Raw genomic sequence first — 27,756 nt, forward strand, 5'->3', positions numbered from 1 at the left:
CCCCCAGCTGCAGGAAGCTCAGCATCCTCTCCTGCCCCCATCGCTCCTCAGCTGCGGGGGGAGCTGCTTCCCATCCTCCCAACCCCCATGCATCTGGACCTTCCATACCAACACCCCTGACAAGACTCACACCGTACACCCAGAACCTCCCTAGCCCTCCATACCCGAACCCCACCCCACTGAACCTCAACCCCTGCATCTGGAGTCCCCTGCACCTAGACCCCCTGCCTCTGGACCCCTGCCCCCAGACCACCCCCCACTGAGCTCCCTGCACTGGTAAGCCCCATCCCCCCTGCACAACCCTGAGCCCCCACATTCAGACCCCCATGCCAGTGACCCCAATTAGCTGCACCCAGACACCCACCCCAGCAAGCCCCCCCCCCCCACATAGACCCCTCTGCCGAGTCTCAACCACCTTCACCTGGAAGCCCCTGCAGAGTCCTATTGCCTGTGCACCTGGAACACCCTCCAATGAACCTCTGTGAATCCAGATGCCCCCACACCTAGTCCCCACTGAGCTGCCTGCACCCCGATTGTCCCACACAGAATCCTCTCACCCCACACTTGGATACCCCCACGCTGAGCCGCTTCACACTTGGATCCTGCCTGCCCCACACCTGATGAGCCTGGTGCAGAGCCCCAGGGTGTTTCTGGGGCACGTCCAGGCCTTGTGCTGTGTCAGGGTCGGGTGCAGCCTCACTGCTGAGTCCGTGTCCCAGGGGTGGCTGCAGGATGATCTCCCACCTTTGTGCAGCTAGGGGCCTGTGTTCCCCAATCCCTCTCTGCATTTATTTGAGTAATAAAACTTGCAGCATTTTAAAATATTGTGCACAGAATGTTTAATTTTTTGATACTTACTCCTGAGGGCATTCTGTATCAAACAACCATGTCAATGGAAGAAATGGCCGAGAGCAGTAGAAAAAAATATTGAAATTGATTGGACTGGAAATAGCAGGAGCGGGTGGTAGATAGGCAATGTTGAAGAAGAGCAGATGCTGGTCAGAGAGGGGGAACGCAGCGATGGAGAGATCACAGAGCAGTGCTTGGTCAAGACAAGATCAAACATAGCTGTTTTGGTAAGTGAGAGGATGGGGGAGTGCAGTGTTTGAGGCATGTCACCTGAGGCAGGTGTGGATTTGTATTTGTATAGGTGGGGCAGGGAGACTGGGATGGGGATTGGGTGAGGATAACAGAAATGGAGCTGTTGGGAGAAGCTATAATGCAAAAAGGGGTGTGGTGAGAGCTTGGTTGAATAGCAGATGGACATAATTAGGGCATGGCTACCCTGGAAACTTCAAAGCGCTGTCGCGGGAGCGCTTTGAAGTGTGAGTGTGATTGCGCGTGGGAGAGCTTTCCCAGTGCTCCTGGTAATCCACCTCCACGAGGGGATTAGCTTCAAGCACTGGGAGTGTGGCTCCCAGCGCTCGGAGCCTGTCTACACTAGTGCTTTAAAGCGCTCTGACTTGCAGTGCTCAGGGGGTTGATTTTTCCCACCCCTGAGCGAGCAAGTTAGAGCGCTATAAAATGTAAGTGTAGCCAAGCCCTTAGAAAACAGTTGAGCAAAGAATCACTAAATGGGAACCAGTTAAATCAAAACTGATGAATCTTGTATCAGATTGACTCATTAAACAGCAAGCTATTTATTTAAGCAGACGGACACACACACAATGAGTGGAGATGCAGCTGTAGTGAGGTGGATGGCAGCCAGTGAGGAGTAGTTAGTGTTGGATGTGCAGGTTCACTGAAAGGAGGAGCTGGATGACAGCACACAGTGAGGGTTTGGAATGAAGCAGGGGAAAATAGCAGCTGTGCATGGCCTCCATAGGGATAAGATAGGGCCGGGTCACTAAGAACAGCCCTTAATATGGCAATGTGGCCAGTCATGTGGGGAAGTCAATGGGAGTGAGGGGAAATTAGATGCCAATCCTGAAGGTGGCAGTGAACTATGGATAGAGACCCCAGTATGCTGGGTGACTGCAATGTGTTGTCCCCATCTTGGGAAGAATTTAGATCAGGCACCAGTACCAGGAGCAAGAGAGAAGTAACTGGTGCTTGTAGAATCCCTCTCCCTCCCCCACAATCGTTTACAAAATGTCGCTGCCAGAGGGTATAGAGGAGGTGTGTATATGTGTACATGAGAGACTGAGTGAATGCAGTACTGAACTATGCTCATGACACTGAGTTGTGCACCTTTCTCATTTCAATTGGATTGTGCAGTCAGTTTTCCCAGTGGCTGGCCCAGGTTTTGGCTTGATTAAGAGCTAGTTGGCCAAATCAAATAATGAGGCTTTTTTCCGGTGGACAATTGCCTGTGCCATTGGCAGACTTGTTTCACTAACTCCTCCCCACCCCTCTGTTGTTACATTTGGGCAGATTGGAAAAAGGAAACTTCTTTGCTACAAAAATAAACTGTGAATGCAAAACTTGAATTGAAATCTTAGAGAACAGACATATGCTTATGCCCAACTATGCCTCTGTAAATCAATTTTTAATCTATACGTACATAAATTATACTAGTCCCAGGTTGAGTAACAGTCATAACTATTTAGAATTAACTCCTGTATTGTACGATGAACTCTACAATAATGGTAGAGACATATATAGCATTGCCCTATGATGGATTTGGAGCTGCTCTGTAATAATTTATGAATACTGCATGTAGGTATATGAATACCTGTAGTTTTGGGATGTTTATGAATATATTTTAATGCAATAGGGGGCCGTTGGGGAAAACCAACAGGAAAGGAAAGAATGGTTCAAGCTCAGCCACTTCACAGCAATGGCTTGAGAGTTGTTAGGAATCACTGCCAGGACGGCAAATGGCCTATGCACACCAGAGATCAAAAGAACTCTAGCAGCTCTGAAAGGGAATCCTCTCTTGAGAGGTGGGAGTTAAACTGAAACACAATCTGCTGTGGGTGTCTAAAGAAGTTAGGCCTGCCTAGGTTACTATTAAGGGGCAGAGGGGTGGTAGCTGAATGGTTAAGAGGCTTAGCTACAAACCTAAACATCATGACTTTAAGTCTTGCTCTGTCTCACACTGAAAGACCATCTCCAGTTCACTCAGCTGCAAAGTGGGTGCCTGATCCAGCAGGTTGGGGCAGTCAAAGGTGGTCAGATATGATATTGTGCACATGGAACTGATGTGCCTTAACTGCCTCAGCCTGATAAGCCATAGGCTTGTGAGAAACTCTGACTTGGATGATAAGCCTTTAGGCAAGATAGACATGCATAGACTGTTTTAAAATCCTGCTTCTCTCAATGCTTTGTTCCTGCTGTAAATTAATCAGTACTTTGTTTTTTAGAAGGCTGACTGATCACTGTGCACCATTGGTCTCAGGCCGCCAAAGGGAAGAACCACAGGTGACGGAACTCAATAGGATCTGCAGGGTAGGAACGGATGATATAGAGTACTGGTAGTCAGGGGCCCAGTCTAAGAGTAGGAGCATTGTGGAATTCTACCCCAGGCAAGGTAGAGGCACAAGGCCTGACATCTGAAGGGATGCAGTCAGAGGGCCGAGGTGCAGGTAGCCCTGTAACTGCGACACCAGCCTACAGTATCTTGCCCAAAGTTAGATACAAATTTTAGGTTGACTTCCCTTTTACGTATACGTTTTTTTTCATTAGAATAGTTTATTAATTTTAGTTGCCTGAACTCACTGCTAATTACTGTATCTAACAATATCACATAGTACCTTAATAGTAAATATATATATTCATTCTACTGGGATTCTACTCCTAGTTTGCCTCTGCCTCTTTGTGACACCATCAGCCTGCAAATGTCTACTGAAGTTAATCAGTAGCTTGATGAGGATTTTTTTTCTTTTAACTGATGGGCAAGAAGTTAAATGTTTGTTCAGTTCCTTCAGATGTTCTCAGTGCTTTATATTCCTTCTGAGGAGAAGCTCACTAGGCAGGCAACTTAAGGCAATTGATAGCTGAAAGAATAGTGGATTATTGTTGGCATCTGGAAAATGGAATCCTCAAAATCAGCTGCTATGGAATGGCAGACATTTATAAAGTTATGAAATATTAAAATAAACATTAAAATATGTAAAATTACTTGTATAGTATCACTACAAAAGCAAATTAGTTAGCAAAAATACTCCAGTGTTTATTACATACACAATGGATCAAATCCTGATGTTTAATATAGTGGTATGTCTTTAACGTTGACAGGATTTCAGATGGCCAAGCAAATAGAAACGAAAGAGAGGCACTATTTGGAAGTCTTGCTCAGCCCAGGTATCCAATGAAGCTTTCTGTGGTGAGTGAATACTGCCTTAATATTCATTGATATTTTTAATAAGGAGAATCCGGGGTACAATTCCAAGTTCTGAAGGGAAATGTTCTTCAGTGTTTAGACTTTCCACCTCTGTCCTATCTGCCCGTCTCTCTCTCTCTCTCTCTCTCTCTTCTCCCCCCCACCCCTGACCCACATTCCAAGGATGATCCCTGTAGTAAGAGGAGGCCCTGAGATATAAACCTTGGTATCAGAGGCCCGGTATGAGGCCTAAGGCCTGAACTAAAGTAATGGTCAAGACTTTGCTAACATAAAGCAAAGTTAAGCTGTGAGCCAGAGGCAGGCCCTGCTCACAGAAGCTGGCAAGGAAAGGGCTGATGCTGCAAAAAGAGACATACCTAAAAGGTACTGGACACCAGATATCAGAACATACACTATACTGGAACATTCCACAGATAACATGGAACTGGCCGACCCATCCCAATGACAGGGGCAAAAGGGTAAAATGATGGATAGAGTTGTTTTGATCGAACCAACATGTACAAGGTGAGAGGCGGCACCTTACTACGTAGAGGGGTTGTACCTTGCTACGTAGAGGGGTTGCACCTCAATACGTCAGGAGTGATGTGTAACTTGTTTGTACCTGTGTATAAGAATGTATCCCTGGGGCGGTATCTTTGTCCGGCCGAGGGGGCAGTGGAAAGTCCCGCCACTGACTGAGCTGAGTCCATTGCCGAGCGGCACTTTCTCGTAGTATGCCCCGTAGACTAAGTAATCTGCGGGGAACTGCAATTGTGTCAGGGTCGCAATAAACCTGGCTGAGGTGCCTTCGTACCTTACTAGACTCTGTGGTTATTGGGGGTTCTCGTCGGGTTTGCTGTGTCAGCTATCTGCAGAGCTGGGACCACACACAGAGGGAACACACGCACGCAGCCGAGTGATATCAACATAGGAGCAAGCAGAGCACCACACCGGTAGCATCTGACAACAATCCTCTCCAGACTTTGTAAGTCCTCAGAGCTCCCAAGAAGTTCTTTATGCCTTTAGTCTTATTCTACATCTGCATCCCCAGTCTTTCCCCTGCCTTCCCCAGCTCTGGGTCCCCCACCACCACTTTTGTCTAATTTTGAGGTCTCCTCTGCCACCCTCCCCAATGTCCAGTTCCAGTCCAAGGAGTCCTCCTCTATGTTGGCTCCTGTCTCCCTTTCCTCCACTCCAGCTCTGGTTTCAATCTACCTCTCTCCATGCTGCTCGCCTCTGTATTCCTGTCAAGCTTCTTCCTGCTGCTCCACCTGTCCTGGACACTAGCATTGTGGGCACTGAAAGCCCAGGAGAGACAATTGCAGTGCTCTCGCTTATGGTGCTCAGTGCCACAGTGGCCTTTGGCAACTGTCAGAAGCAATTGCAGGAAAAGTTCTGCTCTGCCCTTGAGCCCTGGGATGGAACATGCTCAGTCAGGACCTGCAAACTCTACAGGTTTTCTTTGTGGACTACGGGTTTTCAGATCCTGTATAGGTCTATGGAGAAAAGCCCAACCTAGTCTGTGGGGAATAGTCCTCTGATCAGGGCCGGCTCTAGGTTTTTTGCTGCTCCAAGCAAAAAAAATTTTGGCTCCTCCTGCCGCCCCAGCCCTGGGTCACTGGTAACTCGCTCCCAGGGCGGGTCAATCAGCAGGAATTTTGGATGTGCACAGAACACAGACAGGATTGGTTCCCATATGGTTACAGAACTGCAGTAAAGTGGAACAATTTTCAGCTTGTGTGGTTGAAGGCTATCTGGATGCATATTATAAGACTGTCCTACATAAATAAGGAAAAGTTGAGGTGCCTTTATTATTCTTTTGTTCCATTCTTTGTTTCTATGGTGAATTTGCCAATGCAATATCACTGTCTTCCTTTTAAACAAATAAAACTAAAACGTAAAAATAATAATAATAATAATAAAAAAAAGCAATGGCTGTTGAAAATAGCAATTCCAGTCCTAATAACCACTGGGAAGCATTTCTTGCTCAATTTATTCTACTTTTTCCTTCAGCAAGTTACAGTGGATCAGTATATTTGATTTGGGAGAAATGAAGTAACAGCTGCCCAAATTGAGCTTGAGCACTCCTGAATTTTGAGGGTGTTCAAATCTGGAAGGCAGGTGCTGGATTCCCTTTCTGAATATTAGCTAAATCTGGAAAAGAAAAGTCAATTTCTGCTTCCGTGGCTCAGAAGTGTAAATCCTCCTACGTGCCTGGTACTGTATCTAAGGCCTGGTCTACACTAACCCCCCAATTCGAACTAAGATACGCAACTTCAGCTACGTGAATAACGTAGCTGAAGTCGACGTACCTTAGTTCGAACTTACCGCGGTCCAGACGCGGCAGGCAGGCTCCCCCGTCGACTCCGCGTACTCCTCTCGCCGAGCAGGATTACCGGAGTCGACGGCGAGCACTTCTGGGTTCGATTTATCGCGTACAGACAAGACGCGATAAATCGAACCCAGAAGTTCGATTGCCTGCCGCCGAACCAGCGCGTAAGTATAGACAAGCCCTAAAGCTGCCCAGTCTAGTAGAGCCTCCCCTCCCTTACTTTTCATTTTAAATTCTAGTGGGATCCACGTACCTGCCTTGCTAGGCTTCAGATAGAGAGGTGCAATGTCCATTTAGTCCACCCAATTCTTTCTTTGGGGGAGAGCCCAGGGCTGGGGCGGCCGGAGGTGCAGGTGCGGGGGAGGGGGAAGAGCCCAGGCTGGGGCGGCAGGAAGTGCAGGTGGGGGCCAGAGCTGGGGCAGCAGGGAGTGCGGGTGCAGGTGGGGGGAGAAGAGCCCAGGGCTGGGGTGGCAGGAGGTGGGGGGAGAGAAGAGCCCAGGGCTGGGGTGGCAGGAGGTGCGGGTGGGGGGCGGGGAAGAGCCCAGGGCTGGGGCGGCAGGGGGTGCGGGTTGGGGGAGAGCCCTGGGTTGGGGCGGCAGGGGGTGCGGGTGGGGGCCAGGGCTGGGGCAGCAGGGGGTGTGGGCGGGGGAGAGTCCAGGGCTGGGGCAACACAGGGGTGCTGGGGGAGCCCAGGGCTGAGGTGGGGGGCGGCAAAAAACCTAGAGCTGGCTCTGTTCCTACCATTTACAGCAAGCTGTAGCATGAGGTTTCAGTTCTACGCTCCTTCCCCCTCCCTTTCCTGTTAATTGCAGCCAAGGGAATGCTGGGAAATGTAGTTCTTTCCCTGCTCCAGGGCTGGCTCTATAGGCAGGGAGCTAACCAAGGAACTACAGCTCCCAGGGCTCCCTGTTGGTTCTCTGCTCTCATGCTGGATTCTTGTGCCCCTGCAAATTTGTCGCCCCAAGCACCTGCTTGCTTTGCTGGTGCCTAGAGCCGGCCCTGCCTCTGATTCCTGTCCTTTTCCATTTTGGAGACAGTGGTGTTGGCATTAAGTTAGTGGATGTCCAGAATCTATGCTGGACTTGCACATTGCCAGATTTAGTTGATCGGGCTTGAGGAGCCCCTCTGCTACCCATGTTTCCAGACTCTGCCTGTGCCAGATGGGCATAATTTTTCCTTTTTACTACTAGAGAAACCTGTACTTACAGGCAATCTAACTAACTAAAAATAAAAAGAGCTACAGAAGAAAGGAAACAGCAAATGAGGGAAGACTTGAGGACACAGCGTGTGATCCAAGCTTGTTCTTTGCAGTTAAGAAAGAACGGGGAGCAAGTGGAGCTGTTCCCTTTTCATACCCTCTGTGAGGGAAGGGGAGGGTCAAATGACCCCAGTGGACACTAGTCCTAGAAGATTCCACAGCTCAGCACCTTGTGGCACCACTCTCACAACTAGGAATATGTAGAGACCACTGGAAGAATTATTCTTTTGGAAAACATTTTAGAGAGAGGATATATGAGAAATTTTCCTCTCTCCTCTTGGGAACGTATTGCATCCACAGATAGGGACCTTACACTTTACATTGGGCTGAACAGTATAAAGCAAGCAGTTTGACTGTGGACAAGAATCCTGATTTGGCTTGCGTAACTGACCTGGCAGGATACAGACCCTTTGTTCATACAGTCCATTAAATCCTTAATAGTGTAGGATTTTAGATATTTAAAGGTGCATCTTAGGTTTTTGGTTCCATAAGCAAAGACCAGTAGCATTTTCCAGACCAGCAGATTAGAAGCCTGCTCCCATTAACATTGCATGTGAATGTATAACAGGATGTATCTACAGGCATGTCACTATAGAAAAGGCTGGGTAACAAGGCCCCATCCATGGAAGGCAATGGTTGAATGAGCCTGCCAGGATCTAAAGCAAGTTACCTAATACTCTTGAGAAAGGAGAGTTAGGGTTACCATACGTCTGGTTTTTCCCGGACATGTCCGGCTTTTTGGTAATCAAACCCCCGTCCGGGGGGAATTTCCAAAAAGCTGAACATGTTGGGGAAAAATACTCCCTGGCTTACCTTAGAGCGGGCACCGGGGGCTGCTGTGCTCCCTGACTCCTGGGCTCTGTAAGAGCTGAGCTGCCCGAGCGCTACCGGCTTCGGGCAGCCCTCATGCCTCCGGATCCTGCGCCGCCAGCCGGGAACTTCCCTGCCCGGGCTCCGGGGGCGCAGGGTCCAGAGGCATGGGGGCTGCCCAAAGCCGGTAGCGCTCGGGAGTTCAGGGAGCACAGCAGCCGCCGGAGCCCAGGAGGGGAAGTGCCCGGCCGGGGGCGCAGGGTCCGGAGGCATGGGGGCTGCCCGAAGCCCGAGCGCTACCGGCTTCACTGTTTGCCGGGCAGCCTCCAGACCCTGTGCCCCCGGCTGGGCGCTTCCCCTCCTGGGCTCCAGCTGCGCTGGGGAAGCGCCGGCCAGGGGCGCAGGGTCTGGGGGCTGCCCGGCAAACCGTGAAGCCGGTAGCGCTCGGGCAGCCCTTTTCGCGTGGCTGGGAGGGAGGAGGGGGAATGCGGGCACTCAGGGGAGGGGGTGGAGTTAGGGCGGGGACTTTGGGGAAGGGGCGGAGTTGGGGCGGGGCCAGGGGTTAGAAAGGGGCAGGGCCAGGGCCCCGTGGAGTGTCCTTATTTTTTATTTTTTAAATATGGTAACCCTAGGAGAGTAGTTTTTTGCCTCACTCTGGTAGATTATGGTGCTTTAACTATTACTTTCTTTTAAGTAATCTTTAGGTTTCTATGAAATCCTTTAGTCAATGGCCATGTGTTCTGGTGATATCTACTAACGAACAACCAACCTCTTTTCAGTTGCTTTCAGCTAGACACTGAGTGTGATTTCAGAAGCTTATTTATTCGTGCAAATAATTAGAAAATTGGACTAATATCTTCCTCCCTTCCCTCCCAAAAGCTGGCCTAGTCCTGCTGCCGTATGGCCCACTGATTTTTTTATGATCACATAGGACCAAATTCTGCAGTCCTCACTCAATCAACATTAAACATTTAAACATTAAATTAAATCAATTAAACATTTCAAATTGATTATAGCACCAGGAGTTTTGCCTGAATAAGAACTGTGGGATTCAGCTCTTAATTAGAAATCTGACTTTTAACAGCTCAACTGGGAATCCAGAGCTCCTTTGTCATCTTCCCCTTCTCCCCCCCTCCCCCGCCTAGTTCTCCCTAGAAGAGAGGCAGGTTGCTTTATGGAGGTATAAAACATTTGTTCTTGAATACAGTCTCATAACTGTATTTGCAGACTTTAAATATGTAGCCCTTTTTGTCTTACTAAGTCCACCCAGTTAAGTCTATAACACACATCCCCTGAAACTTGGCAATAAGTATTTAACAGATGGAGAATTGCCTGCTTTTGCATGCATACAAGCTCATGGCAAAGAGAAGCTAGAACAGTAGGAGAGGCATTTCCACAACAGATGGTAAATACTATATTGCCCCTTTTTGGAGAGAGAATGCTTTGTCAAATTCCTAGCTCATGTCAGGATGTTTCTGCATTCTTTCATGGCCAGGGGAACAGAATAAAAGGTCAGTGATTATTTCTGTTGGCACGGATTATGGTTGTGTAATGTAATAGTTTGTCAAAGTGAGATTGTATCTTGCAATAATTGAGACACATTGTGTAACCTCCATGACCACCGTATTACAGAATCATTTAGTTACGCTGGTTCTTAACTGTGTTTTGTCTGCTAGCAATCTTGAAACTAGACTAAGCCAATTGCAGTAGCATTTATGAACCTTACCATAATTTCCTTAAGATTGCACATACTATCTTTCCTAAACCCTATTCTATCCTCCTTACACGTAGTACTGAAAGCTTAGAGTTCCAAAAATTGATTGCATTTTTTCACTTTCCTTTCCCCTAAAATATTGGGGGAATTTTGTGTTCCACAGGCAGGATGAAATTAACACACACACCTGGCAACTTTCATGTCACAACATAGGCTTGCTTTCATTGTGCAGTGTATGATACCCTAGTCTTTTATGAAAAAAATATAGTGCTGCTCCTACTATTCAGTCACATGCATATGTGGAAGATTAACATTAATTAAGATGTAAATATTTAAAGCTTTAAGCATGACTACAGTAGGGATTTGTAAATGATGTAGGTTCAAAACTAAGCTTCCACCCCTACTGTTTAAAGAATTAGAGGGCAGGGATCAAATTCTGATCTCACACCATTGTAACTCTGGAGTTGTGCTCACTGTCAGTTTGCTTCTGCACTAGGGTAACTGAGAGCAGAATTTCACCACTAAATTTGGAGGAGACCTCTCTTAAGGAAAGAAATGTCATAAGGGAATATTATACACTGGAGAAGAAATGTGGTATATATTTCAAGCAAGGCAGAAACTCAAAGGTCAATTGATCTTACTTGAAAATAAATTATAATAATCTTTTGCACAGGTTTCATTCCTAATCCTTTTACCATTAAACTGAATTTACAGGTGTTACCATCTACGGTTATCAAGTGAAACCTGATCTCTTAAAAGAACAAGAAGTTTTGGAAATTCAGTCTTTGAATGACTTGCTTTGTGACATTGTGGAAGTCATGAAGCTTTGCTGCATGCTACACTATCAGGCTGTGTTACAGTGCTTGCTCTTTTTATGGCTCTATCCTGCAACATACTGAGCAGTTGTGTGACCTGTTGTGCACCCTCAAATCCTGTTGAAGTCAGTAGGAACGGAGGGTGCTTAGCCCTTTAAAGGATCAAGCCCTTAGGGTAGAGTATGCAAAGATGCAGTGTTATAATTAGAGTGCACAAACACAAGTTTAGCCTTCTTATTTATTGTAAAATCTCTGCTTCTGGCATATAATTTTATTCAACATCCACAGACCTTAACCATTTATTACTTAGCACAGAATAAAAACAGTTCATCTTACACACTAGATTTGTTTTCCTTATTTCAGTTAATATTTGATTTGTACCTTTTATACAAAACACAAGAACAATTTACTCCAACATCCCATGAAAAACGTCATTTATTGCGTCTAAGTTTGAACACCATATCCTTCACCCATGATGGCCACCGATAAATATTTTTCAGTTGACCAAATCTCATACAGCTGCATCTATAGTATATCCTCTGTTTGTAACTTTTTGTTATGGAGAAGAAGTTACAATAGTAAGGGTTGTTCTAATAACCGAGCTGAGAGCAAGAATACAGTAGCCTAACATCAGAGGTAGACTTTTTAGTCACAGCTTCATGGAAAGAATGCAGCATTTCACAGCTGTGATACAGCATCACATTTGTGGTACTACATTTAAGGCTGCATCACTTGTCTTCTATTAAAAGGACAGAGCTATAGGAATGGGGGTCTGCCTGAACTCAAAAAAGCCTGAGCCAAAGCCTACTGAAGTCAGCAGGAGCCATTCCACTGAATGCCTTCAATGAGCTTTGGATCAGGCCTATAGATCTTTTTACCACTTGGGTCCCTGCTCTGCAACTACTTTAGGTATAGGGCATTAAGACCCTGGAGAAATGGAATACCCCATGCTGCTCACCACTGCCCCACTCATCAATTAAGGGAGAGGAGGTAACTTGTTCTGAAGGGAGTCCTACCCAGAAGAATGATGTATCCCATGGTTCCCAACCAGGGATACATGTACCTCTGGGAGTACGCAGAGATCTTCTGGGGATACGTTAACTCATCTACATCAGTTTCTCAACCTGGGATTATAGTATAGGTTTAGGGGAGTTGCAAGTGCAGGGCTGGCGTTAAGGGGTGGCAAGCAGGGCAATTGCCCAGGGCCTCACACAGCTAAGTTACATGTTTCAGCCCTGGGTGGCAGGGCTTGGGCTTGGACTTGGGGAGTAGAGTAGTCTGGAAACGGTGAGAACCAGATGTATCCAATACTGTATGGGAGCATGTGTAATTCTGTGGACAAGTTAATGATAGGAAGGTAAGGATGGTGTAATTCAATTTGTAAAAATCTCCAGACTCGTAAGTTCAATGGTGTCACCCTCTGCAACATAGCAGGAAGGACTCGGTACACCCCCCCACCCCCCACACTTGGTGGAATTTTAATAATACCAAGTCATTTGAAATGGATTACGGGTTGGGTATTGTTTGAAAGCCTTTTCTCTCACGAACACAATGGTATCAACATGACAAACCTAGAACAATTATGTAGATATATATTTGAGAAAATGTTTTTAAAAAATCAGTGTTTTTTTTAATTATGCTTTAACACAGGGATGCATTGCTTAATTAGAGATTGATTTTTGGTAATCCTAAAGGATCTAGCCTTGACACTTATAACTGAAAACATTTATTCCTCAAAGTCACCATCAGTGTTGTCTCAGTCTAGGACAGCACTGCTAGACATGTCACACTGATCCTTGTCTGTGCCACTCTCACACATCTCTGTACAAGGCAGGCTGCTGGCCAAACATTTGCAGGTGGTGAGCATCCGGTCTTTGCACACAAGCATTTGATGAGCTGCAGGATTGATTTGGAAGCGCACGGTATTTCACATAACTGCTGTAAAGTGTGATTCCTAACTTGACCCATTTCCAATGACACTATGATCAAAATGTCCACCAATCGGAGTAGCTGGGAGGGGATGAACAATGAATCCTCCCTGCCACACCACGGACTTTAGCACCTTGAAATTATGATTCTGCAAATTTTTACAGATCAATTGACACCTCCCTTAGACCTTTCTATCACTAACTTGCCCATCAAATGAGATTTTACTATATTATATACCCAGACTAATAGAGGGCAGGTACAGCAGCCCCTGAAGTCATACAGTCAGCAGCACCTTTTAAAATCTTTTTTTCCTAAAAGCAATAATTTAAAAGGGTTATTGCTAGGCTTCATTCATACATCTGAAATTGAAACTAAAGTGTAATCTCTATGATAGCCCCTGCTAGAGAAAAATGCCACAATGCCTGCATTTTAATGAGTCAGTGCACTGAAAAATGTTTTCCCATCCTCTTCTAGGGGGATAATGCTGGGCCCTCCAGCATAATGACCTTCAGACAGATGTGATCACAAAGCAGACAGTCTAGTTGTAGTGTTTCAGTTCTTAACACCAAGTTCAAATACAGGCAGTACACTTGTTTACCTAGGCTGGAACAAATGTTTTAAATCTTTTTAAAGACAGCTGATGTGAACAGTCTTAACATGGACTTTCAGAGCTAATACAATTTCTATGGGCACTTCTACTGGCTTGGTACTTGGCTTGAATCTAGGCTGATTACAAAATACTTTAAAACTGCACTCTAAAATACTAAGGTTATGACAAAAGGAGACAAATGCACAGATGAGACATGTATTTTTCCACTCCCTCGGCAGAAAGAAATGGTAGGTTTGATGTAAGCCATCTGCCTTTTTATTGAGAAAGATAGCAAACTGCTTCTATGATTGAGCATTACCTTGCATAATCAGCTCATGCTGCAAATAAATCTCAAAATTTAGGGCCAACTCCAGTTTGTTTTATTTATGCAAATAGTCCCATTAATTTAATAGGACAGCTCATAGGAGTAGAATGAAAATAGTTATGACACGACGGATTTGTTGGGGTTTTGTTGTGGGGAGGGTTTAGCTGAACAACTTTAGCTCTAAAGTTCGTGAACTGCTACAAATTGTGGCATAAACCTGCTTGACTTCAAGGAGCAAAACATCTTAGCAAAATTAGTAATATAGAAAGAATTCTGGAAGTGTATAAACATTTAATGTCAAGTTAATGTTTCCAAACAATTTTACCTAAAAACTATTAAAGGAAGACAGTCATCTGAAAAAAACCTCATTTCTGTCTGAATGTATCTACTGTTATGATATCCAAGATTACAATAACTAAAGATTAAATGATTCCATTTTATTTTGTGCATCTGCCTGTACTTTGTGTGGTCAATTTCACTGTTCCAGTGGACCTTTCACACAGCAACAACCAACTAAACAGGAAAATGGGATTGTACAATCACAACAACTGGCAGGAGGACTTGGACAGGTATAGTGCCTGATGCTACTTTTAATTAGTTTATAAATTGACTAAATTTTACATTAACTGTCTCTTTAAAGTGCTGATATATATAAAAGTGAAAAAATAACTGCTCATTTTAACCACTTCACAAATGTTAACCCAGTGTTTCTGTATTATGCTGTACAATAAAGACTCAAGGAAATTTTATACATTTACATTTATAGAGAACTGACAATAGCTATAGCCTACATAGGTGGGCCTCAATCCTTTGGCACATCTGTAACTTTTCTCAATGCTTATTAAAAAAATTGTAAAAAAACCCAAATTATTTAGGTGGACATAAAAAGGTTTAAGTGACCATGAAAAGATGACTATATGGCAGGTATTAACATTGGCTTGCATTTGATACACCATTCTGTATTATGCATAATCTAGTAAGAGTCATTACAAATGCAACAAACCAACAAATAGACACACCAGTAAGACTGTTAGTAACGCTTGCAGAGATGGAAGGACGGGGGAAAAAGTATTCTGTTCATGCTAGTAACATGTGAATCAAGAACCTGATTATAATGTCTATTCAACACAAGTGGCAAGGTAACACGTCTTTTGCTGTAGCAGTTTATTCCATTTTCCCCTCCTCTCTGGTTATTGCTATAATCACACTAGCTGTTAAGTTCTACTTTTCCTCTTATCTTCAAAAAGACTTTTCAGCATGTAAACCTGAACAGCTGAAACCACCACCATGACTCCCAAGTTGACCATGGACCAAAAATTCACTGTGTCAAAGTTGCTTTCTTGTATATTTCGATCACGAGCTTCAAATGCTCTGAGCAGCGTCTGAATCTGGAGGCTTTTGCTTAACCTGGCTTTGACATTGTTGATGGATTCCTGGTAAGGAACAGAATAGTGTTTTTTTTAGACTGTAAAATCATTTGGAAGGAAACAGAAGTACATTTTCTGCTAATATAAGTACATATCACACTTCTCACTTTAAAAAACACTATCATTCACATTGCTGGTTTTTATTTGTGCATGTGTCACTACCACTTTTTCATTTCGTAGTTAGGTGACAGTTACTTCACTTACGAATGTTACACATTATGAACTTTTCATTATTTTTTGTTAGCCTTATTGTGTTTATTTTCATGTGTTTGAATTTAAATACATAACATTTATCCCAGGCTCCGATCATCTTAACAAATCAATTAAAAAGAATCCACAACTATTTAACAAAAGAAGACCCCACCCGCTGAACAAAGAGAGACACTTTCAGACCCATGTGGGACATGAAGTCCAAAGATGAGGCACTCAAACAGCCCTCTATCTAATGACCATGTCCTATAATGTACTGTGTCAAGCAAGCATCTGATATGGCAACTACAATATTAGAGGAAAGACACCACACTGTTGTCCTCTGAAAGTTTAGATTAAATTTTCTAAACCAGCACTATACTTTGTGTAGAACTAGATGGACATAAACCAAAACTGCTATATTTAGATTTAATAATCAAAATTAGTCAAGCCATTTCACAATGTACAGCTTCAAACCAGCATCATTGCAAATCTGTAGCTTTAAGATATCCCAGTGGTCCATTATCTGTATCAGATGGCTCATGAACAGTTCCATTCTGCACTACTGGACTGCAAAACAAAGCTAACTGTTCTCAGCTGGATTATCTGACCAAGATACCCTTTAACACAAAATGAGCTAGCATTAGCGTACAATGTTGTTTTTTATTGATTTATAAAGCACCTATTGACACAGCAGCCAAACTATGTTCAGGTAATAGGTAACTATTTCTTGAGAGTGTTCTTTTACTGCTTATTCTGTTGACTGTTTTCTCCTACGTATTTGTATGGCCCCCAGTTTAAAAAGGAGGACTGGCAGACTTTGTCTGAACATGAACTCAGATTCTGTTTTCTGCTTGTAAAAGTTGTTGGCATTAACACCCCCCCTCTGCTTCTTTATCCTCCTTTAGAAATTAAGAGTTAATATTTCTAATTATAATCTTTAACTTCTGTTGGGAAGTGAAGGATAATCTAATTTTCAATATTTTAAAATGTATTTAAAATAAATACAGAAAGGATTTGGCATCTTAAGTATTCTATTAAGTGTTGGTTTGTGTTAGGAAAAAGATCCGGTTTTTATGTATTATAGGAAATAGGACCTGATACACAAACTAGATCATTTTCTACATGGATGAGTAGTCTGTGGGACAGCAGATGGTATATAAATACATTTTTAGTGCATGCTGATTCTGCTTTTTTGGCAGGCCTCTATTTTCTCTGTCTAACTCAGTAAGTTCAGGGCTCAGTATTGTAGCCTGCTAAGAGTACTGAAACAAGCACAGGCATAGCCTTATCGTCCAGGACTCAGTATTTGCTTCAAAGTTTGTGTACAGGAACTTATACGATAGTATGAAAAAATTGGCACAGCAATGAGAGCAAGCTTCTACGCCTACAGTGAACTGATTGCTGTTGCTAGGGAGGTGGAAAAGGCTATGACTGGGATGCAGGCAGTGGAGATAGCCAGTATATGGTTTTAGTGATACCACTTAAAGCAAATGATGTATGGAGTGCCCGGAGTTAGGATTTTCAGTTATTCTGATTTCAAACTAGGAGCAGGCTGACTCAAGTGTGTTTATGAGTTGCTGCCGGGGGGGGGGGAGGGAGGGAGAGAAGGAGTATCAGAAGGATAGTTGGGCAGCCATGAGGGCCAGCCACTGACAGAAACATTTCCAAGGGCTTCATGAAAATAGTATCCCTCCCAGGTAATTTCTCAATGCCTGGGGACATAGTGTGTGCATAGCATAATGTCTTTCCCAATTCAACCAACTACAGAAGCCACTCCCTGTAGTTGACTTCATTGTATTTCACCATTAACAAAATACCATGCTCATTAGCTCGACTGGTGGATTAACACTACTCTCCCTCAACTCTCATCTGCATCCCTCCAAGGTTGAGTGCTCAGCCACTGTTTAGAAGTATGTTATCTTAAAGCTTTACTTATTCCCTCTTTCCCCATCTTTGTTAATTGCTATTTATTCCCATTATGCTATATAGTGACTAGGGCACTAAGCCAGGATGAGAACAAGAGTTATCCAACAGCATAATTATGAGACACATCAAAGGATATATCCAACAAGTGCTTATGATGCTACAACAGAGACTAAGCAGAGTAGCCCTGTGAGAGGAGTATTACCACCATTTAGCTATTGGAGACATTGTTTGTTTGTCCCCTTTCTCATGATGGGGAGAAGAGGAGGCGGGTGGCCAGTGAAAGGACTCAGACTACTGGATACACAGTCCCTTCCAACTGTGCAAGGTGAGGCATAAACACACACTGAAAGATTTCCCACTCAATCTCTCATTTGGAAGGAAGAAAATTGTGTTGGGCCTCATGTGGCAGGGTAGTGGATGTGTACAAGTAGAAGAATCCTCAGGGCTACAGAAGATTCTTTAGATGAAACAATATGCAAAACTGATTTATCCTCTGGCAGATCGAGGACTGCATATACTTTGTGATTAACCAAAACACCACGTGGAAGAAAAACAAGAGTACTGTGTATATAGACATATATAAGCAGAGAAATTTGTCAACATCTCAGGGCAACTTTTGGGAATAGGGGCTGGCTTATATGCACGCGAGTTTGATCACTTCTCTTCCCCTCTCTTTCCTGCCTAAGAATGATGATAATATGCATTTATACAGAAATTATCATCCAACCGCTTTACAAATATCAGCTAATTAAGCCTCATACTATGTTATGCAGTAAGTGGTAGGTAGTAATCGCTTTGCCCATCACTGAAACGCAACCACCACTGAGATGTACAGCAGTTGCACTACTGCTGTTCCTCTAGGGAATATGTTTGCTTATCTTATGAAGAAGAGGAGGTGGCCACTTTACATTTGTGTGTATATATAGTTACCAAATGGGTCAGATTTATTATTTTGTTTGTGCCTTCAAGTCACTTGCTCGCTCAAAATGAGCTTGATCCCAAATTCTATATGTACATGAACACCAAGTTAATTGCTCTAGGTCAAAAATAAACCTTATGATTCACCATAAGCACAGACTCAAAACAACGAAAAAACCTGCCACCCTACATACACACACACACACACACACATTCTGTTTTAATAACAATAGTAATATTTTGTACTTTAGTGCCTTTCTTCCAAGGAACTTATTAAATCACATTGAGCAAAGACTCAAAGCTCCCCTATGATAGTTATTACTCACAGATGAAAGAGACACTTAGAGTATGTCTACACTGCAATTAGACACCCGCGGCTGGCCCATGCCAGCTGAGTTGGGCCCGCAGGGTTCAGGCTAAGGGACTGTTAATTGTGGTGTAGACATTTGGGCTCAGGCTGCAGTCCAAGTGCTGGGACCCTCCCACCTCACAGGGTCTGAGAGCCCAGACTCCAGCCTGAGTCCAAACACCTGCACCACAATTAAACAGCCTCTTAGCCCGAGTCAGCTAGCACGGGCCAGCCATAGGGGTCTAACTGCAGTGTAGACATAACCAGTGAGGTTAAATCACTTGCCGTGGGCCACACAGGAAATCCATGGCAGAGCTGGAACTAGAATCCAGATCTTTTAATTCCCAATGCTGCTCTTTAACCACAGGCTCCCCTCAATATGGGACAGAGTGACCATAATGTCCTATGAGGAGCACAGCTGATCACTCTGTTTCCCAGCTGCTCAGGCCCTCACATAGAACAAGACTAAGGCATATTCCCATGGCAGAATGATGATATGAGTTTTTCAGATACTCAAACCTCAACCATCTGATGCTGTAGAGCAGAATACTTACCAGAATATCTTCAAGTTTCATATCCAACAAGTCTGTGCCTGTAATGTACTTCTTCCAGTCCTCTTGTTCTCCTTCTCCCATATTATCTAGAATCAATTCAAAGAAAATCACCTTCTCTGAAATGGTGCTGAATGTGTTGTCAAAGCAGAACATGTAATCTCCATCTTCTGTTTCCACCCTGTATATGAGCAAACATACATCTTTAAACTACAGTGTACTTTTAATGTTGCCTCTAAACTTACATTTTTTAACATTCTTCCTTATGTTATTATGACAGTTATGCAAACAGAAATAATTAGATATGCTATACATAAATACAAATAAATGAAATGCAAGGACACACTAGGGAATGATATAGCACAACCAGAAATTAAAAGTTTTTCCAAGAAAACAAACTCAGATGATCTTAAATCTTAGTATGATGAGTAGTAGCTTTCCTTCACTTTATTTTTTAAAAATTAAAGCTTGAAAGATTAATGCTCACAACCACTTTTAAAAATAAGACAGCAGCCACTTCTTCTAGCTATGGAAAATAGAAATACCTTTTAAAAAGTTTAAATTGACCACTGGCTGCAAAAGGAGCAGAGGGGATAGAATCTTCATCTTTACAAATGGTCCCTGCTCCACTGAAGTTAATTAATTTTAATTGTATCAATATTGGTCCCAAATATTTGAGAAGGTAAATTTGGTATCATTGTTTAAAAAACAAACAAACCCTGGAAAGAGATCAGACTGCCAGTATGCCAAATAAACGATTACTTGAAGTAGTGAACAGATTACTTTAGTACAGAGAAAATAGCCTGCCCCAAAGACCTTTTGGGACTCCACAATAGGGAGTGCTTGGCGGTTGACTGCCAATAAACAGACCATGGCAAGTCAAACATCCTTCACTCCTGGAGGAACCTATCTATGAAGTATTAATAGACTAATACAAAATTAAGAGTACTTATATATGAAATATTTGTGTGCTCAAGCTGCTTTGTAAAAAAGCCTATAATATAAAAATAAATTAAACAACAAGCATGGGACTTTATCAAGCATTTTACAAGCTAACAAGTTTCTTGTATTCTACATTCAAGGAGTGATTGTGGCTAGGTCTACACTACCCGCCTGAATCGGCGGGTAGAAATCGACCTCTCGGGGATCGATTTATCGCGTCCCGTCAGGACGCGACAATCGATCCCCGAATCGACGCTCTTACTCCACCAGCGAAGGTGGGAGTAAGCGCCGTCGACGGGAAGCCGCAGAGGTCGATTTTGCCGCCGTCCCTACAGCAGGGTAAGTCGGCTGCGATACGTCGAATTCAGCTACGCTATTTGCGTAGCTGAATTTGCGTATCTTAAATCGACCCCCCCCTTGAGTGAAGACGTACCCTTCGATTAATAATACAACCAGTTTTTACAAATGTTAAGAACTATGATTTTAAATACTCAATTCTAAGTTTTGTATTTGTTTGAAGCAACTATAATACTGCTGTATATAATATTGAGTTTCAAGTTTGGAGATTTTAGACTTACGTGTGGACTCCATCTGATTTTCTCTGATGAAAAACTAGGATTTCACCCTTTGGAGATTCCAAGTAAAAGTCAACATCTAATCCTGCTCCATCTAAAACCTGTGAAGTCAGCAAAAAAACAACAAACAAACAAAAACACACTCTTGTCTGAGTTGTTGAAAAGAAACACTTTATGTAAAGGAATCGATACAGGGAGAATTTAAAGGGTTAATTCATCTACCCTACAGTTCAAACCAAGTTACCTAGAACCAGGTTTTTGCCAGAAAGATGCTACACAGTTTCAAATTCCAGTATAGACATGACTAATCACGTTAGGAAAGGAATAAACTGAGCTTTTTCCTAACACTTTCTATTATTGCTTTCTCTAATGCAATTCTACCAATGGTGGTAACAGTGGGAAAACTAGTATAGACAAGGCATTGCAGGATATTTATTCACTGTGTCACCTTGACCTGCTCTGAGCAGGCTTAGAAAGCATGGTAGTAAGAATGCCAGCACATGGTCTACAGTAGCACTTCCATTATAGATATCACTGGTGGAGCTGTACCAGTGTTGGTTAAATGGTAGGAAATTTTAAGTAAAATCTCAGTGTAGATAAGGCTTTATAATATAGATCAGGGGTCGGCAACGTTTGGCACGCGGCTCGCCAGGGTAAGCACCCTTGCGGGCCGGGCCAGTTTTATTTACCTGCTGACGCGGCAGGTTCGGCCGATTGCGGCCCCCACTGGCCGCGGTTCGCCGTCCCGGGCCAATGGGGGCGGCGGGAAGCCGCAGCCAGCACATCGCTCGCCCGCGCCGCTTCCCGCCGCCCCCATTGGCCCGGGACGGCGAACCGCGGCCAGTGGGGGGCCGCAATCGGCCGAACCTGCCGCGTCAGCAGGTAAATAAAACTGGCCCGGCCCGCCAGGGTGCTTACCCTGGCGAGCCGCGTGCCAAACGTTGCCGACCCCTGATATAGACCATACCTAGAACTTTTCTAACAAGAATAGTATTTAAAGATGTTTCTGTCTAACAAGGTTTCAACTCATGTAGAAACATCCTAAGGGCTGCTTTGTTGGAGGATCAGAGTTTGTAGTGCAGGAGACATGCACACTCACCACGCTAGTTACAGCCATAGAAAAGGGGATTCCAGTGGTTTTCTGCCTGTCGGGGAAATACTGCAGATTTAGGATCCCAATCCAGCAAGATGCTGAGCATTCTCATCTCTCATTAAATTTAAAAGGAATTGAAGGCATTTAGCAGTCACAGGATCAAACCCTTTGAGCTTGTCAACACCACAAAGTTGTACTGCTTTAACTATACCAGTATGGATGCAGTTATATTGGTATAAAGGTGCTCTTTATACTGATATAGCTATTCCCACATGAGAAGGAAAATAAATATACTGGTATAAGTTATCTTTATACTGGTATTACTGGTACATACTAGGGCTTTTATCATTATAACTATTTTGGTTTACAAAAAAAACCCACCCCAAACAAAACAAAAAACGCCATCTTTACTCAAAACAGTTAAACTGGTACAACTTTTAAGTGCAGACTAGGCCTTCCTCACTCAGGACCCAATCCTGCTCCTACTGAAGTCAATGGCAAAACTTGCAATGACCTCAGTAGGTGCAAGATTGGAGGTTTACTGAAAGGGAGGAGGAAGAAAATAATTAAGGAAAAAGATGACAAGAATGAAGAGATAAGTAGTGATTTAACTTTGATATACAGTAGCAATATGATCTGAGCACACTGTATCAGACTCTCAATTGCATATTGTTTTACTATATTGTGAACATGTCTTTGGGGAATTTCAGTCAGAAAGAAACTATTCTTGTCCTTTATCCATTTATTGTGTCAGTGCATCTGAAAAAATATAGAAATCTGAAGGCAGGTGAGAGGATTGTGTGAGTTTTTTCACATTTCAACGTACCTTTATATATAGGAGAGTTTACGAATCTAATTAAAAATAAGCAGTCCTATCTATGCAGAAGAATTGTGTTAGCCTGAATTGCAGCCTGGCATTTGTGTGATAGCAAGGTTAAAAGATGGCACAACCACACAATTAGGAATTACCTACTGGTGAGTTGTGGGTGGACATAAACACTGTGTAAGGAGTCAACCGTGTTAGTTTGAACCTAGTTGCAAACATGGTAAAAATCTGTTGTGTAAACAGACCCTATAAGTCAACAGCTAGTTATAAAGGTGATCATACAGACGGCTGGGGGGAGGAAAAAAAAACAATAGAAATGGAGCGAGAACAGAGAACACTACATATTCGCATGGAATTGCAGGAAGCAGATTACTTATTTTAACTCTGCTGGACTATAGATCCCAATCTGCTCCTAAAACAGACCCCATCATTGTTTTGCAACAACAAACTTTTAGACTCAGACTTTAAGGTCAGAAGGGACCACAATAATCATCTAGTCTGACCTCCAAACATAATTGCCTCATCAGCATAAAACGGACCTTAACTTTTTGCCTGCCTGCTACCATCTGCTTGGTCTTTCAAAATCTGGAAGACAGACATAGTTAGGTGGGGAAATTTGTTGTGTGAGGATCTTTTGCTGCTTTGCATAACATTTGAACCTGAGCTTCTGGCAGTCCTATGTGGACATTAGAGGCCCATCTAGCATTTTCCATGATTTTGCCCCTTGGCCAAAAGTTTCCATCCTGTGGTGGGGGTTGGTTTCCAGACGCACCTCTGAGATCGCTGAACTAGGGTTGCCAGTTTCGGTTGGACTTATTCCTGGAGGTTTCATCTCATGATATAGTCTTTAATTCCTACAGACTCCAGGACAATCCTGGAGGGATAAAACCCTAGGCTGAATCTCACTGTTCACTCTGCCTTTCCCAGGCCTATTTGCCCTCCCAGCGCACTGAGTAACTTCAGTGACAGGCAGGAAAACTCCTGCGTTCCCCCTTCCCGTTACTGCCAATCGCTGGGGTGCGCGGTCCGGGAACGAGCTTTATGCCCGGCTAATAAATCTTCCTGACAATGGAGCCAGGTGGCCACTACAGGCCGCACTGCGAGAGCACCCAGCCCTGCTCAGCCTCCCGGCTGTGCATGCGGGCAGGGCCCGCTCCCGCCTGGCGCCGCGGGAGGCTGCTGCAGCGAAGGCGGCACATCGAGAAGGCCGGGCGGGAAAGCGGATCTCCGCCACGCGCGCAGCGGAGGATGCAGGGCCGGCTCCGCCCACTATCGCTAGCCCCGAGCCAGGTCCCCTCACCTGGTACTCGACCTCCAGCGAGGCCCCGTGCCGCATGGGCTGGAAGAAGCACTCCTTGCGGCCGGCGGGCAGCGTGAAGGTGAAGTCGCTGTCCAGGGAGGGAGCGAATCCGAAGGCGCCGGGCGGCAGCAGCAGCAGCAGGTTGTGGAGAAGGAGGAGCAGGCGGGACGCTGTCCCCATCCCCGCGGGCAGTGCTGGGCCTGGCACGGCGCGCTCCGGCTCTGCCCGGCCGACAGGAACAGGATGTTCTCACGGACACGGAGGCGGGTGACTCCAGCCTGTCAGAGCGCCAGCGGGGTGGCTGCGGGCGAGAGCAGCCGGCCCTGGGGAGGAGCAGCAGCCCGAGCCCCCAGCCCAATGGCATAGCAGCAGCCACGCCCCGGAAGCGTTCTCAGCATCGCCCGGCTAGTGCACACACCTCCACCGCCCCATAATGCTCCAGCAGCCGGGAAGAAGGTATTGCACTGCCAGTAGGAAAAGGAAGGGATGATTTTCTTCAGGGACTGCCCCGAACGTTCATTTTTCGGGGTATGGTGGGAAATATAGTTCGATTCCGGTAGCAGTGGGCGGATGTGCCCAGACATCAGACTACCATTCCCAGGGGGCCAAGAGGGGAGGAAAAGGTAGGGGGACGGGACAGTGAAATGCGCATGCGTAGTAGGAGAATTAGGGCTGTTGCTGTCTCTGGAATTCAACGGCCCGCGCAGTTCGAACGAACGGGCGCGGACGGGGCGCCTTTCGGGACAGCTTTAGAGCGCGAAGTATCCTCGATAGAGATCAGCTGCGCGCCCCGAGGAGGTGCGCGAAGAAGCTGCTCTACAGGGGCTTTCCTGGCGGTGAGCCAACACCCTCACTTGGGGAAGGTAGGCGGGGGGCTCTGGGCTGCACGGTCACGGAGCTCCCGCAAGATGGGCCCGGGTCTCTCTCTGCGTTAGTTCTGAGGGGACAGTGCCAGCCCGGCTCGGCGGGATCCCAGGCAGGGCCGGCGGCGGCGCCGCTCTTGCTCCCGCCTAGCCGGGGGCTGCACTGGGAAGTGGAGAGCTGCGTTGCTGAGCAACGCGAAGTGCTGTTCCCCGTGGCCGGGATAGGTTTCCGGCTGGTATCTGACTGGCTTGGCTGGTTTTTTAATGGATTTGCCTGAAAAATAATGTAATCTGCAGGGCTTTTCCCCTGGGTGTAAAGATTGGCCTTATTAGCACAATACACTGCGATAGCTAATGTTAAAAGTTCCGGTGTCCAGCTAAAGATGCTGCAGTGTTCCCACTTCTGCAGTTTAAGCGATAACAGATGGTAATTGTTGATAATACTGTAGCTGTGGGCCCACCAACACGCAAGCCCACCGTGTGTGTGTGTGAGAGAGAGGGGGGTTGAGTTAGCTAGAGTGAGGAGACTGGGATCTTATCAATCTTATTTATGTGTTATCTCTTTAGATACTATAAGTGGCTGTTGAAGCGGGCTTGCAGAGTTGCCCTGTGGTTGGGGGTTGAGGTTGCAGCAGGCTTGCCTTGTAGTGGGGGTGCTGGGTTTTTTGCATTTGAAAGGTGGTAAACCTACGTCAGTGGTCACCAACCGATGGATCACAGTCTCCGGCCGCTAAAAGTCCGGCGGGGCTAATGCAGGCTGCCTGCCCATACCCCGCACCGCTCCCGGAAGCGGCTAGCATATCCCTGCATGATGGGGGTAAGGGGTCTCCATGCGCAGCTCCTGCCTGTAGGCACCACCCCCGCAACTCCCATTGGCTGGGAATGGGGAACTGCGCCCAATGGGAGCTGCGGGGGTGGTGCCTGCAGGGAGGGGCAGCGCACAGAGATATGTGTCTGACCCCCCAGAGGCCCCAAGGATGTGCTGGCAGCTTCCAGGAGTGGCGTGGGGCCAGGACAGGCAGGGAGCCTGCCTTAGCCCTCCTGCCTGAGGTAAGTGCCGCCCAACGGGAGCCCACACCCCAACCCCCTGTCCCAGCCTTTAGCCCCCTCCCGGAGCCTGCAACCCAAGCCCCCTCCCACACCCCAACCTCCTGCCCCATCCCAGAGCCCCTTCCTGCACCCAAACTTCCTCCCAGAGCTTGCACCCCCTCATCCTGCCCTGCTCCCCTGCCCCAGGCCGGAGCCCCCTCCACACTCCAAACCGCTTGGCCCCAGCCTAGAGCCTGCACCCCCTCCTGAAACCCCTGCCCCAGCCCGGTGAAACTGTGAGTGAGGGTGTGCGAGCGAACAACGGAGGGAGGGGGGGGATGGAGGGAGCGAGGCAGGGCCTCAGGGAAGGGGCAGGGTAGATCCTGGGTTGCACTTAAATTCAAAAAGTGATCTTGTGCTTAAAAAAATCTCTATGGGCTGGGTAGGAGGGATTCAGTCCTAGAGGCAGGGCTGGCACTGGGAGCAGAAGATAAGGGACGGGACACAAGGGTAAAGAAAGCACCAGGCCAAATTAAAACAAAATCTTTGTGTGAAAAACCAAGTGCTAATCTGATCTGAAAAGAGGTCATTGGAAACTCAAGCAACAGCCAGCACTGTGCAAGAACGTTTCTCTCCTCTCTGTTGCTATTGCAGATACTTGTATGAATAAAGCTTTCTTCCTCCTCACCCACCTGCTTCTGTTTGCCTGTGTAATCTGTGTGTATGTGTAGTAGCACTGAGCATGCTCGCTGGTGAAATGCGCAAGCCTATTGGAATAGGGGAGAGTGAAGGCCCCTCTCCCCAGAATTCCCTGCCAATGTGTCTTGAGCCTGACTGGGAGGAGCCACTTTAAGGGTGAGATGAGAGTTCAGTCCCCTATACCCATTCAGTGCTCTTTGCAGCAATGGTTAAAGGTGATGTTTGTGATAAGGATAACTGTCCATTAGCTGAAGAACTCATTAAGTGTAGGCCATCAAACAGCTAATCTGGGCTGTATTTGAACTGTGAGTCACAAATCCATGCTGTAAACCAAAGAAATCCCATTGATTTTACTGGGAGTTGTGCCTATTTGCTTACTAACAGGTTAGGTGAGAACATGTATTTAAATACTGCTAGCAGATTTGGGAGTGAACATTGCTTAAATGTAATTCCACTTTCACATGAAGCTCAGTCCAGGCATGATTGAAGTGTTGCTGGCACAAGATCCAACTAGAGAAGGAGGAAGATGTAATAATCTGCTCCTTCTGTTACAGGAGTATAATGTTTGCTTATTGTTAATTCAGTTCACAAGGTGGATCCTAAAATTTAAGTAGCAGCAGTAGCTGAATCTGTCTCCAAGGGAACAGTCTTTCCTTTTGAGATGGGGACCTCATTTTGCCCTGGACTACACTGGTGCACTCTATGTGGGGCTACTATTGAAGATCACATGGAAACTTCATCTAGTGGAGAATATGACATCTTGTTCCATAGTGGTGTTCTTAGGTGTGGTGGTACCTGGGTGATAAAAGCATTGTTAAATATACTTGCATGAGAGACACATAACAATTGTACTGTGTAGACTGTACTTGCTATCAGTTTTTTTTTCTGGTCTCAATGTAATGCATGGGTCTTCACTTACAAACTCCTATGTGGTTTGGGTTCTGGCTATCTTTTTAGATGATTCTCTCCTTGTGTACCATTCTGACCATTGAAAGTAGTTGCTAACTTGCTAATGGTCCCCCATCTGAAT

The 27,756-nt window shown here is 45.4% G+C and overlaps 2 protein-coding genes across 2 annotated transcripts in view; one reads left to right on the forward strand and one right to left on the reverse strand.

Annotated features, from left to right (window-relative positions):
• Positions 1-15,185: 15,185 nt before the first annotated feature.
• Positions 15,186-24,404, reverse strand: TMED5 (transmembrane p24 trafficking protein 5). Its single transcript, XM_065409472.1, has 4 exons — positions 24,136-24,404; positions 20,920-21,017; positions 19,403-19,580; positions 15,186-15,469 (listed from the first exon to the last, which is right to left on the reverse strand). Exons 1-4 carry the CDS (start codon positions 24,313-24,315, stop codon positions 15,251-15,253), a joined length of 675 nt encoding a protein of 224 aa, XP_065265544.1. The 5' UTR covers positions 24,316-24,404; the 3' UTR covers positions 15,186-15,250.
• A 391-nt stretch (positions 24,405-24,795) lies between these two features.
• CCDC18 (coiled-coil domain containing 18) overlaps positions 24,796-27,756 on the forward strand; it is a 77,958-nt gene continuing 74,997 nt past the window's right edge. The window contains exon 1 of the mRNA XM_065409080.1: positions 24,796-24,971. The gene's annotated coding sequence lies outside the window, so the exon portion shown is untranslated. The remainder of the gene's footprint in view (positions 24,972-27,756) is intronic.

This window comes from Emys orbicularis, chromosome 8 (genome assembly GCF_028017835.1).
Source record: "Emys orbicularis isolate rEmyOrb1 chromosome 8, rEmyOrb1.hap1, whole genome shotgun sequence".
NCBI classification, from domain to species: domain Eukaryota; kingdom Metazoa; phylum Chordata; order Testudines; family Emydidae; genus Emys; species Emys orbicularis.

Bases quoted from the DNA above. Each gene is read 5' to 3' on its own strand.
- TMED5 (XM_065409472.1), bottom strand. From the start codon at position 24,315: ATGGGGACAGCGTCCCGCCTGCTCCTCCTTCTCCACAACCTGCTGCTG. The intron at 21,018-24,135 runs GTGAGGGGACCT...CTGACTTCACAG, and splicing joins CGCTGGAGGTCGAGTACCAG to GTTTTAGATGGAGCAGGATT. The intron at 15,470-19,402 runs GTAAGTATTCTG...GTTCCTTACCAG, and splicing joins TGAAACTTGAAGATATTCTG to GAATCCATCAACAATGTCAA.